The 13,180-nt window shown below is 48.1% G+C and overlaps 1 protein-coding gene across 1 annotated transcript; it reads right to left on the bottom strand.

The window, feature by feature from the left end:
- Positions 1 to 7,416: 7,416 nt before the first annotated feature.
- LOC143350661 (uncharacterized) lies at positions 7,417 to 12,925 on the bottom strand. The gene is made up of 2 exons (XM_076782680.1): positions 10,437 to 12,925; positions 7,417 to 7,495 (listed from the first exon to the last, which is right to left on the bottom strand). Exons 1-2 carry the CDS (start codon positions 12,923 to 12,925, stop codon positions 7,417 to 7,419), a joined length of 2,568 nt encoding a protein of 855 aa, XP_076638795.1.
- Between the last annotated feature and the right edge of the window lie 255 nt (positions 12,926 to 13,180).

The raw sequence follows: 13,180 nt of genomic DNA, 5'->3' as shown, positions 1-13,180 counted from the left end.
AGTACGACCCAGATGAGGGCAAATGCTAGACCTAACCCAGACATAACCGGCGTTATCCTCCAAACTATTAATCGGAACCAGGTTTAATTGGCTGTTTCAGTGTGGAACCACATTATTACGTGGTCCAAGCCAGAAGAAGGGTAGGATCTTGCCAACAAGTATGCGAAAAGTGCGAAAGTGCGTGCCAGATGAGGGCAAATACCAGATCTATCCTTGACATCACCGGCGTTATCCTCTAAAATATTAATCGCAACCAGGTTTCATTGAAGGTTTCGGTGTGGAACCACATTACTATGTGATCCATACCAGAAAAAGCCCTGGATCTGGCTAACAGGTATGCGAAAAACGCGAATGTACGAGCCAGATGAGGGCAAATACCAGAACTAACCCAAACGTAACCAGCGTTATCCTCTAAAATATTAATCGCAACTAGGTTTAATTGACTGTTTCGGTGTGGAACCACATTACGGCGGGATCCAAGCCAGAAAAAGGCCAGGATCTGGCCAAGAAGTATGCGAAAAATGCGAAAGTACGAGCCAGATGAGGGCAAATCCCAGACCTATCCGAGACATAACCGGCGTTATCCTCTAAAATATTAATCGCAACCAGGTTTAATTGGCTGTTTCTGTGTGGTACCACATTACTACGTGGTCCAAGCCAGAAGAAGGCCAGGATCTGGCCAACAAGTATGCGAAAAATGCGAAAGTACGAGCCAGATGAGGGCAAATCCCAGACCTAACCGAGACATAACCGGCGTTATCCTCTAAAATATTAATCGCAACCAGGTTTAATTGGCTGTTTCTGTGTGGTACCACATTACTACGTGGTCCAAGCCAGAAGATGGCCAGGATCTGGCCAACAAGTATGCGAAAAATGCGAAAGTACGAGCCAGATGAGGGCAAATCCCAGACCTAACCGAGACATAACCGGGGATATCCTCTAAAATATTAATCGCAACCAGGATTGATTGACCGTTTCGGTGTGGAACCACATTGCTACAGGATCCAAACCAGAAGAAACCCAGGATTTGGCCAACAACTATACGAAAAACGCGAAAGTACGAGCCAGATGAGAGCAAATACCAGAACTAACCCAAACGTAACCAGCGTTATCCTCTAAAATATTAATCGCAACTAGGTTTAATTGACTCTTTCGGTGTGGAACCACATTACGGCGGGATCCAAGCCAGAAAAAGGCCAGGATCTGGCCAAGAAGTATGCGAAAAATGCGAAAGTACGTGCCAGATGAGGTCAAATCCCAAACCTAACCGAGACATAACCGGCGTTATCCTCTAAAATATTAATCGCAACCACGTTTAATTGACTGTTTCAGTATGGAACCACATCACTACGGGATCCTAACCGGAAAAAACCCAGGATCTGGCCAACAGGTATGCGAAAAACACGAAAGTACGAGACAGATGAGTGCAAATCTCAGACCTACCCGAGACATAACCGGCGTTATCCTCTAAAATGTTAATCGCAACCAGGTTTAATTGACTGTTTCAGTGTGGCCCCACATTACTACTTGGTCCAAGCCGGCAAAAGGCGAGGATCTGGCCAACAAGTATGCGAAAAATGCGAAAGTACAAGCCAGATGAGGGCAAAACCAGACCTAACCCAGACATAACCAGCGTTATCCTCTAAAATATTAATCGCAACCAGGTTTAATTGACGGTTTCGGTGTGGAACCACATTACTACGGGATCCACACCAGCGAAAGGCAAGGATCTGGCCAACAAGTATACGAAAAATGCGAAAGTACGAGCCAGATGAGGGCAAATACCAGACCTAACCCAGACATCACCGGCGTTATCCTCTAAAATATTAATCGCTGCCGGGGTAAATTGATCGTTTCGGTGTGGCCCCACATCACTACTTGGTCCAAGCCAGCAAAAGGCCAGGATCTGGCCAACAAGTATGCGAAAAACGCGAAAGTAGGAGCCAGATGATTGCAAATACCAGAACTAACACAGACATAACCAGCGTTATCCTCTAAAATACTAATCGGAACCAGATTTTATTGGCTGTTTCAGTGTGCTACCACATTACTACGATATGCAAACCAGAAAAAGCCCAGGATCTGGCCAAGAAGTATGCGAAAAATGCGGAAGTACGAGCCAGATGATGGCAAATGCCAGACTTAACCGAGACATAACCGGCGACATCCTCTAAAATGTTAATCGCAACCAGGTTTAATTGATTGTTTCAGAGTGGAACCACATTACGACGGGATCCAAACCAGAAAAAACCCAGGATCTGGCCAACAGGTATACGAAAAACGCGAAGGTATGTGCCAGATGATTCCAAATACCAGAACTGACCCAGACGTAATCAGCGTTATCCTCTAAAATCCTAATCGGAACCAGCTTCTATTGACTGTTTCAGTGTGGCCCCACATTACTACGTGATCCAAACCAGAAAAAGGCCAGGATCTGGCCAACAACTATGCGAAAAACGCGAAAGAATGAGCCAGATAATTGCAAATACCAGAACTAACCCAGACATAACCAGCGTTATCCTCTAAAATATTATTCGCAACCAGGTTTAATTGACTGTTTCAGTGTGGTACCACATTGCTACGTGGTCCAAGCCAGATAAAGGCCAGGATCTGGCCAACAGATATACGCAAAACGCGAAAGTACGTGCCAGATGAATGCAAATACCACAAATGACCCAGACGTAACCAGCGTTATCCTCTAAAATACTAATCGGAACCAGCTTCTATTGACTGTTTCGGTGTGGTACCGCGTTACTACGTGATCCAAACCAGAGAAAGGCCAGGATCGGGCCAAGAAGAATGTGAAAAATGCGAAAGGACGAGCCAGATGGCGGTAAATACCAGACATAACCCAGACATAACCGGCGTTATCCTCTAAAATATTAATCGGACCCAGGTTTAATTGACTGTTTCAGTGTGGTACCACATTACTACGTGGTCCAAGCCAGAAAAAGGCCAGGGTCTGGCCAACAAGTATGCGAAAAACGCGGAAGTACGAGACAGATGAGGGCAAAACCAGACCTAACACAGACATAACCAGCGTTATGCTCTAAATTATTAATCGCAACCAGGTTTAATTGACTGTTTCAGTGTGGTCCCACATTACTACGGGATCCAAACCAGAGAAAGGCAAGGATCTGGCCAACAAGTATGCGAAAAATGCGAAAGTACGATCCAGATGAGGGCAAGTCCCAGACCTATCCGAGACATAACCGTCGTTATCCTCTTAAATATTACTTGCAACCAGGTTTCATTGACTATTTCGGTGTGGTACCGCATTACTACGTGATCCAAACCAGAAAAAGGCCAGGACCTGGCCAACAAGTATAAGAAAAATGCGAAAGTACGAGCCAAATGATGGCAAACCCCAGACCTAACCCAGACATAACCGGCGTTATCCTCTAAAATATTACTCGCAACCAGGTTTCATTGACTATTTCGGTGTGGTACCGCATTACTGCGTGATCCAAACCAGAAAAAGGCGAGGATCTGGCCAACAAGTACGCGAAAAATGTGAAAGTACGAGCTAGATGAGGGCAATTACCAGACCTGACCGTGACATAACCGGCGTTATCCTCTAAAATATTAATCGGAACCAGACTTAATTGACTGTTTCAGTGTGGTAACACATTACTACGTGGTCCAAACCAGAGAGTGGCCAGGATCTGGCCAACAAGTATGCGAAAAACGCGGAAGTATGATCCAGATGATTGCAAATACCATGACTAACCCAGTCATAACCGGCGTTATCCTCTAAAATATTAATCGCAACCAGGTTTAATTGACTGTTTCGGTGTGGAACCACATTAGTGCGGGATCCAAACCAGAATGAGGCCAGGATCTGGCCAACAAGTATGCGAAAAACGCGAAAGTATAAGACAGATGATTGTAAATCCCAGACCTAACCGAGACATAGCCGGCGTTATCCACGAAAGTATTAATCGCAACCAGGTTTAATTGACTGTTTCGGTGTGGTACCGCATTACTACGTGATCCAAACCAGAAAAAGGCCAGGATCTGGCCAACAAGTATGCGAGAAATGCGAAAGTACGAGACAGATGAGGGCATATCCCAGACCTAACCGAGACATAGCCGGCGTTATCCACGAAAATATTAATCGCAACCAGGTTTAATTGACTGTTTCGATGTGATACCGCATTACTACGTGATGCAAACCAGAAAAAGGCCAGGAACTGGCCAACAAGTATGCGAAAAATGCGAAAGTACGGGCCAGATGAGGGCAAATCCCAGACCTAACCAAGACATAACCGGCGTTATCCACCAAACTATTAATCGGAACCAGGTTTAATTGACTGTTTCGGTGTGGTACCGCATTACTACGTGATCCAAACCAGAAAAAGGCCAGGAACTGGCCAACAAGTATGCGAAAAATGCGAAAGTACGAGCCAGATGAGGGCAAATCCCAGACCTAACCGAGACATAACCGGCGTTATCCTCGAAAATATTAATCGCAACCAAGTTTAATTGACTGTTTCGATGTGATACCGCATTACTACGTGATGCAAGCCAGAAAATGCCCTGGATCTGGTGAACAAGTATGCGAAAAATGCGAAAGTACGATCCAGATGAGGGCAAGTCCCAGACCTATCCGAGACATAACCGGCGTTATCCACTTAAATATTACTTGCAACCAGGTTTCATTGACTATTTCGGTGTGGTACCGCATTACTACGTGATCCAAACCAGAAAAAGGCCAGGATCTGGCCAACAAGTATGCGAAAAATGTGAAAGTACGAGCTAGATGAGGGCAATTACCAGACCTGACCGTGACGTAACCGGCGTTGTCCTCTAAAATATTAATCGGAACCAGGCTTAATTGACTGTTTCAGTGTGGTAACACATTACTACGTGGTCCAAACCAGAGAGAGGCCAGGATCTGGCCAACAAGTATGCGAAAAACGCGAAAGTATGATCCAGATGGTTGCAAATACCATGACTAACCCAGACAAAACCAGAGTCTTCCTCTAAAATACTAATCGGAACAAGCTTTTTGTTAAAAAGCTGATGCTTTTAACGACGAAGTCCGGATAGAGGGATCGGATTTTTATTGTGGGAAGTGAGTTGGGAATTTAAGATTTTTCTTTTTCAAAAAACTGTTTATTATAAAAAATAAAAATAAAATAAACAATCAGAAACAACGAAAATTCTTATTAAATTGTTTTCAACGATTTCCTGGTCGGAACTGGCACGTTGAGGTAGGCCAAGATTCTGTGAACAGAAAAACACGGCAATGTGTTAGACACGTAAACACGTTACACGTATATTCGCCGCGTGTGTGTCCTCACGCTCCTGGCTTCGATATTCGAATGTATAGGAGCGGAGAATTTCGCTCGCTCGTAATATACGAGCTCGCAAGTGGACTGTATTTAATATCTGGCGTGAAAAGAATTAAATTTCCTTTCGACGCCGAACTGAGTCGATTGTCTAGTGGACGGGGATGCAAGTGGAGGTTGTAAGGCTCCAAATGCTCTGATCCCGTGAGTATGCCCACGGAGTCTGTGCGTCGAGTCGCACTGCAGTACAACGGCACGACCGTCGATCTGCGGCTTCTCTTTAACGTTCCAACAGATGACTTGTTGGTCGAGAATTGTACTGCGAAGCCCGACAGCACGTGGTTCACTGCACGAATGCACCACTCGATGTGATTCGTGACAGTATTTGAACTACGTGGGGGCCTGACCCGCGACTCCTTGACCTCTCCGCACAGGTGCTCCTCTAAGCGTTACACCGGCGGGGTCTGTAGAGGGAAGGAATCGAAGACCGAAAGTCAAGCGTCCGAAGTGGACGCTGACCTGACTCCAGTGAGCCCACCTCGAGGTTCACCACGTAGGTGCCTCCCTTCGGTGTCTCCTAAGCCGAACGACAATCACAGAGAAGTTTGAACGGTATTCGCCCACTTCTCTGTGTTTCAAACGTTTATACGCTTGAAACGACAAAATAATACTGCACGAGGGGGGTCGAGCACCTTATTGGTGTATTCTCGAGCCCTCCAAACTAGACAGAAAATAGAAATTGAGCTTGTTTGGGACTTTCCCGAACGAAACTCCTGAATGCTTTTATTCGAGTCGAGAGTCGACTCGTTTGATAAGCAAAGACTAAAATTAATGAGTGCTAGTTTGAGTTTTAATGAATTCTCAGCTGTGCGAGGTCAATCAGAGGACCCGCACCAGACTGAACATCGACTCGTTGCACCCTTTATTCAGTAATTGTCTGCTAGCTTTGTCTCGAGAATTTCACTCTCGAGATTCGCTCGAAATCTGTTCGGACACGATCGGGAGCCGATGTGCCTTCTTCAGAAGTCGTTGTGAGACTGTGTCGATTGACAGCCGAAAACGTCGCCGCGTTGCTCCAATTAGCCGTTCCGCGGCGCTGTCCAAATTTCGGCAGTCGATCTTTGTCTAATTCTCTACGCGCTACTCTCGCACGGTACTGACGTCATCAACACCGTTAGCACACTCGAATCGAAGGTAATGAGCCGTTACCGATGGCAGAAAAACTAGTAATACACGCGTTTTTCTATCACTGTTTGCTGTACAAATCCTATTAGAGATAATCTCCTTCGAATTGTACGTTAACAGGATTAACGGTAATCGCGGCCGAGGACAATCGCTCGGCATTATGCAACACTTTAAACATACCGCCCCCCTTGCACGGCTCGTGCAATGAACCAGGGAGCGATAGAACCGATCGGCCAAGATCCGAGTGAGAGTAGGCGGGTACACAATTCAAATATGTAATGTACTTACAATTTTTGGAGGGTCCGGCAGTATTCCTTCCCTGCATCATCTGCAGGGAAGTAAGAACGGCCTGAATCGCCTTCATTGGCACGTCGTTATGGGGTGCCCTGTTCGGATTGCCGGGCCTCCGGCGTCGCCTCTCCCTGCGGGTTTCCGGCCGCTGTACCCTGGGCTTTGCTAACCCTTCGGCCGTGGAGGGTTTGCGGTGCCGGTTCCTTTTCTTCCGTGCCGTCTCGACCTTGGCTGCGGTCGTGGTCGTGGCCGCGACCGGTGCAGCGGCTGAGGTGGCGGCTGCGGCTGGGACGGCGGTAGCGGTGGTGTTGACCTCCGTCGACTGGTCCTCCCGATAAAGGCAGGATTTTAGACTGCCGTCCTTCGCCCACCGTAGCACATATCGTCCGCCCGGTACCGGGCATTTGTATCGGCGTGTGGTGGTCGGGATGTGCGCCGGGACGGTGATCATCTGGCGGCCCACCGGGAACAGCAGCGGGGGTTGTACGCCCCCGCTGGTCGTCGGTGCCGGCTGATCATCTCCCTCTGGTTTCAGGTTGGCCGTGGCCAGCTCGCCGAGTTGAAGAATTCGCTCAAATGCTATGTCGAACCCGGGGGACGACACTCCCGTTTCCGGCGTACTCGCACTTTCGTTCTCCATTGTTAATCAGTAACTGATCTTTTCCGGCGAGGTGTCGTACGAATTTCGATTTAGGGGCGCTAGCGTAGGCTCAGTGTCCCCGTACCTAAGCGATAACGAGATTGGCGGATTTTTCCCCCTACTTTTCGTTTTCGCACAGGAGACAAGTGGCCGGTGAGAATCAACCGTTCTCACCTTCCAAAATCCTTGCCTTTTCGAACTCGAACGGTTTTGTTTAGATCTCCTGCTCGGCTTCGGGAACCGTCGCCGAAGGTGACTCAAACAAAGACTCAGCCACAGGCAGCGTACACAATCGCGTAATTGGTCGCGTATATGTGGATTTGGCTGTGCGTACTTTAACTACACGTACATGCCCATCCTTTCCCGGAAATACTTCCTCTATTCTTCCCATTTCCCACTGATTCGGGGGAAGGAGAGGATTCTGCACTAAAACAAGATCATTCTTTTTTAGGCGTGTATTTTCCGTCTGCCATTTGTAGCGGTTCTGGAGGTGCATGAGATAATCTCTTGTACAGTGCCTCCAGAGCTGCTCGTGGAATTTTTGCATAGTTCTCCATCTTGTCAGATGCGAAATATTAACATTTTCCACGGATTCCATTGGGGGTGCCATCATGGGCCCTCCAATTAGGAAGTGTGCCGGTGTGAGCGGCGCATAATCATCAGGGCTATCACTCAGAGCGACAATCGGTCGCGAGTTTAAACTGGCTTCGATTTTACAGAGTAACGTCTGTAATTCCTCGCTCGTGGGAGTGAATTCTCCTATGATGCGCTTTAAATGATGCTTCACAGATTTGACTCCGGCTTCCTGCATCCCACCAAAATGGGGGGCACTGGGTGGGTTAAACTGCCACCGAATGCCCTTTTCGCCGCATTGGTTTTGCATTTCCGGCGTTTTACACACCTTATTGAAATGTTTTCTCAATTCACGATCTGCACCGACGAAGTTTGTCCCATTGTCACTGCGTATGCAAGACGGGATTCCTCGTCGGGCCATGAACCGATCCAATGCAGCCAAAAATGCACTCGTCGTGTAATCATGGACGAGTTCAATATGTATGGCCCTTGTAGCGAAGCAGACGAAAACTGCGATATACGCTTTATGAGCTGTTTTTCCTCGGCCCGCGGAGTCGCGGACTTTATACGGTCCCGCATAATCGACTCCGCAGTTTAAAAAAGCCCTTGCTGCACGGCTGCGTTCTGGGGTCAAATCCTGCATGATTTGCGTGGAGGTTTGTGCCCTCCATCTTACGCATTTCATACATTGATGGATGACCTTGCGAGCCGTGGTTCGGCAACCGAGGATCCAAAATTGTTGCTTTACCATGGATATCGTCAGCTGCAAGCCCCCGTGCAACGTATTTACGTGGCACTGCCGAATTATCATGGTAGACACATGGTGTTTTGGCAGAATTATGGGGTGCTTCGCTTCCCATGCCAGCGTCGCATTCTCCAGTCGTCCACCGACCCTCAAAACGTCATTCGTGTCGAGGAAAGGGTTCAGACTTTTTAACGGAGATTTTGCGGGAATTTCCCTGTGCTTTTTTAAACACTGGTACTCGCCCGCAAAATGCGTTCGCTGGATGTAGCGGACGATTCTTTCCTTGGCCAGCTTCAATTCTGATGCTTCGACAACGTTGGCATCGAACGACCTTCGCTCACCTTGCATCGGTCTACGTAATCGGAGACAATATGCAGTCACGCGAAGTAGCTTACTCCAGGTTGAGAATCGGAATACAAATTCCCATTCCTTGTCTGGAGTTGCAACGTGGGCGTGCGGAATGCGCTTGCCCTCGGTCGTATCGATGGAATCAGGCGTTTTCGGCCAATTTTCCTCTCGTTGTCTTAACCATGCTGGACCAGAAATCCACAGCTTCGATTGAATGAGCTCCTCCGCTTCGACACCGCGCGAATTCAAATCCGCGGGATTGAAGCGGGTGGGAACATGTCTCCATTCAGCTTTCGGAAGCAAGGTCTGGATTTTCGCGACTCGGTTGGCTATCACAACCTTCCAAGTCGAAGCATGTTTTTTCAACCAAGCTAGTGCAATGGTGGAATCTGACCAACAGATTATACGGTCAATTTTTATGGACAATGACCGTTCCACGTGCACTGCGAGCTCGGTAAGCAGTACGGCTCCGTTCAATTCGAGAATCGGAATTGACTGCGTTTTAATCGGAGCCACCCTCGTTTTTGCCATGATCAAGGTTGTGAAAATTTCCTCGGTCATGGTCGTCACGCGTAAATACGTGACGGCCGAGTACGCTCCGAGTGAAGCATCGCAGAATCCGTGTAATTCCACCGAAACTGCATCTGCTCCGTAACGGATCCATCTGGGAAATTTTACTTTTTCCAAACTGCTCCAATCCTCGCAAAACGTGTTCCACGTTTTTAGCGTATTCGCGGAGACATGATCGTCCCACTGGATTTTTTCCAGCCATTGGGACTGCATCAAAATCTTCGCGCGAATTACGACTGGTGATAACCAGCCGAGCGGATCGTATAGTTTGGCTATTTCAGAAAACAAAGTTCGCTTTGTAATCGGACCTGCAGCCGGTTGGAACCGTTGCAGGTTGAAATAGAAATAATCTCCCGATGGTATCCATCGCAATCCAAGCACCTTGAGTTCGGAATCATCGAACAAGGTGAGGTCGACAGCGTGGGAGTGAGGGCTTTGTGGGATGTTTCGTAGTAATTTCTGCGAGTTACCAGCCCACTTTCTCAATTTAAACCCGCCGCCCTGTAGGAGTTCGCAAACTTGAATACGAATTTTTTCCAACAAGGACGTGTCGGGTGCCCCCATAAATACGTCATCAACGTATATATCTTTCTCGAGTATCGGAGCGGCGAGAGGAAATCTGTCACCGTCCCGTTTTTTCAACTCGAGCAGAGTACGCATCGATAAATACGGTGCACACGCCGTTCCGTACGTAACGGTGTTCAACTCGAATGCTTTAAGCACTTCGGTTTCGGGTGTGCGCCATAAGATGCACTGAAAACGACGATCCTGCGGGGCGACGAGAATTTGCCGAAACATTTTCTCGATATCGGCCACCAGCACGTATTCGTACAGCCTCCATCTCGTCAAAACAGACGTGATGTCGTTCTGCAGTTTCGGATCTACGTGTAGGATGTCGTTCAGGGATTGTCCGCCCACCGTACGGCTGGTCGCGTTAAACACGACTCGCAGTTTGGTGGTTGCACTCTCCGTTCGGATAACCGCTCGATGCGGAATGTAGAGTCTGGATTTTTCAGAGGGCTCTATACGAGTCATGTGTTCCAACGACTCATACTCCGCGAGAAATTCTTCATATTCTCGTGCGAGGGTCTGATCCTTGTCCAATTTCCTTCTCATCCTGGTCAACGCGGAGAGAGCGATATGGAGTGAATCTCCCAGCGCTTCTTCCGGTTTCGGATGGTTAAACGGCAATCGGACAATAAACCGTCCCGTTGCATCCCGTGCGACAGTCTTTTGGAAATGAGTTTCACACTCTTCCTCAGCTTTTGTAAGCACTGAGGTCGAGGGAATTTCTTCAATTTCCCAGAACCGTCGAATCGCGTAATCCAGCGATTCAAGTACGTTGCAATGCAACGTTCGCACGTGACACCGGGCCTTGCTTGCTGCATTTATTGGTCCGGATAATATCCAGCCGAATGCAGTTTCTTGTGCAATTGGCCCTTCGGGCGCTATTCGTCGGAATCCCGATCGAATAACTTGGGCGTACAGATCCGCGCCGATCAAAACTTCAATGTTTTGTCCGGACGCGGGTTCGGGGTCTGCGAGCATAAGGTTTCGTAACGCGTCGTTATTGAACACGTTTACACACGGCGAGGCATAGTTCGTGATTTTTGACACGACGTATGCTCTGGCCGAAACCATCGGGGTAACCCCGTTAGCCGCTCCCAGATTTAACCCTACACTGTACTTAATTTGTTGGGTTTGACCACCCCCCAAGCCCGATACCGTGGCTGAGGTTTTCCTCCTCGGGAGGTTGAGGTCATTCCTCAATCTCGCCGAGATGAAGGATGTCTCGGACCCTTGATCCAACAGCGCGCGAGTTAAACGCGACGCGCCGTTTTCTCCGTACACTCGTACGATCGCGGTAGCTAACAGCACCGGCCTCGGTACGTCTGTACTCGCAGTACAGTGTGACGTAGTAGCCCGTGACGTCGTTGCTTGCGTCGTCGAGGTATCGGCGGCTCTCGCCTTAGCCGTACGGCGCTGTGGAGGGGCGTTATCCCGCCGCTCCTCACGCTTGCCGTTCGAAAATTTCGTTTTCGGCTTTTGGCTAGGAGCCTCTCTTTCGTATTGCTCGAAATGCAACAGGGCATGATGTCTGCCACTGCATCTCGAACAAACGTGTTGGCTCCGGCAACCCTTTGCGTCATGATCTAGGGCCAGACGGATTATACACCCTTGTCTGTCCCTTATGAGCTGGTATCGCACTCTTGTGGAAAAACTCTTAAATGCACCGCATTCGGTCAGTGCATGCGTTTGTCCGCAAATTATGCACTTCCGCTGCGCAGGGGGGGAGCCCACGACGGCGTTATGACTCCGTACTCGTGGCTTATGTTCCTTTTTTGAGGCAGTTTTGCGGTTATGTTCGTCAATGACGGTCATAGCGCGTGCTTCCTGGTCAAGGAATCTCAGGATCTCCTCAATCAACGGATATTCCGTTGACATCTTGAGGGATCGTTCCCATTCCCCTTGCAACGTAGCGTCAAATTGACTTGCTACGACGTGTGTTAGCAGCCAGCTAAGCTGCTCTTCCACAGTTCCTTTTTTAGCAAGTATAGCGAGTGCTTGCCGAAAGCCAATGGTGACCTGCTGGACACTCGCCAGGTCGCCTTTTCGGATTTTTGATAGTCTCAGTATCTGATCAAGAATCTTGATCAGCACCAAGCGTGGGAGCCCGAATTCTGTTTTCAGGGTCGTCCACGCCACTGAGAAATTTTTATCCGTTATCGCAAGCGATGCGATAGCGGCTGCGGCTCTCCCGGTTATACAGGTGTTCAGGTATTGTAACCTCTGTACATCCGTTAAAGTGGGGTTGTTGATTACTCCGGCGGTAAATAGATCTTCGAAATGTTCCCATTTCGAAGAATCCCCGTCGAATTTCTCCAACCTCATCTTCGGGAGTTCGATCGGTATTGATTGCTGGATTTCCGGCATTACTGATCTTGGACCAGTCGTGATACGGGTTATTTCCGTAGACACATAAGCCTGAAAATCCAAAAACTCGTTTTCAGTTTCCCCCATAAAATCCCGTTGGAACAGCTCGTAAGAGTGTCGTTCCCCAGGAGGGAGAAGCCTACACACGACCTTATACTGATCGTTCATCTGTTGCCACAGAGTGTTTACATAATTGAGCCTTTCCTCCAGAATTTTTTCTGTGTACTTAGCTCGACCCATCTTTTTAAGGTTGATGGATGCCCTGTTTATCCGTTCCATCCCTCTGGTCAAATCCTCGAGGTGTGCCTCAAGGTCAGACCACTTGGGATCTTTAGTAACGGACATGGCTGTTGAAGGTTAAACACTTCGAAACAACCGTACACGGGAGAAACTCTCGTGTATTATGTCCAACACTTCCCTTTACCGATTACCTCAGTATCCGGCTCGAAGGACCTTATGTTAAAAAGCTGATGCTTTTAACGACGAAGTCCGGATAGAGGGATCGGATTTTTATTGTGGGAAGTGAGTTGGGAATTTAAGATTTTTCTTTTTCAAAAAACTGTTTATTATAAAAAATAAAAATAAAATAAACAATCAGAA

The sequence above is a fragment of the Colletes latitarsis genome, unplaced genomic scaffold, assembly GCF_051014445.1.
Source record: "Colletes latitarsis isolate SP2378_abdomen unplaced genomic scaffold, iyColLati1 scaffold0013, whole genome shotgun sequence".
In the NCBI taxonomy this organism is placed as follows: Eukaryota; Metazoa; Arthropoda; class Insecta; order Hymenoptera; family Colletidae; genus Colletes; species Colletes latitarsis.
This window is presented reverse-complemented; position numbering and strand designations above follow the sequence as displayed.

Coding starts and splice junctions, on each gene's coding strand:
- LOC143350661 (XM_076782680.1), bottom strand. CDS start 12,925: ATGTCCGTTACTAAAGATCCCAAGTGGTCTGACCTTGAGGCACACCTC. Junction 7,496..10,436: donor GATATCGAGAAAATGTTTCG/GCAAATTCTCGT, acceptor GTTATCGCTTAG/GTACGGGGACACTGAGCCTA.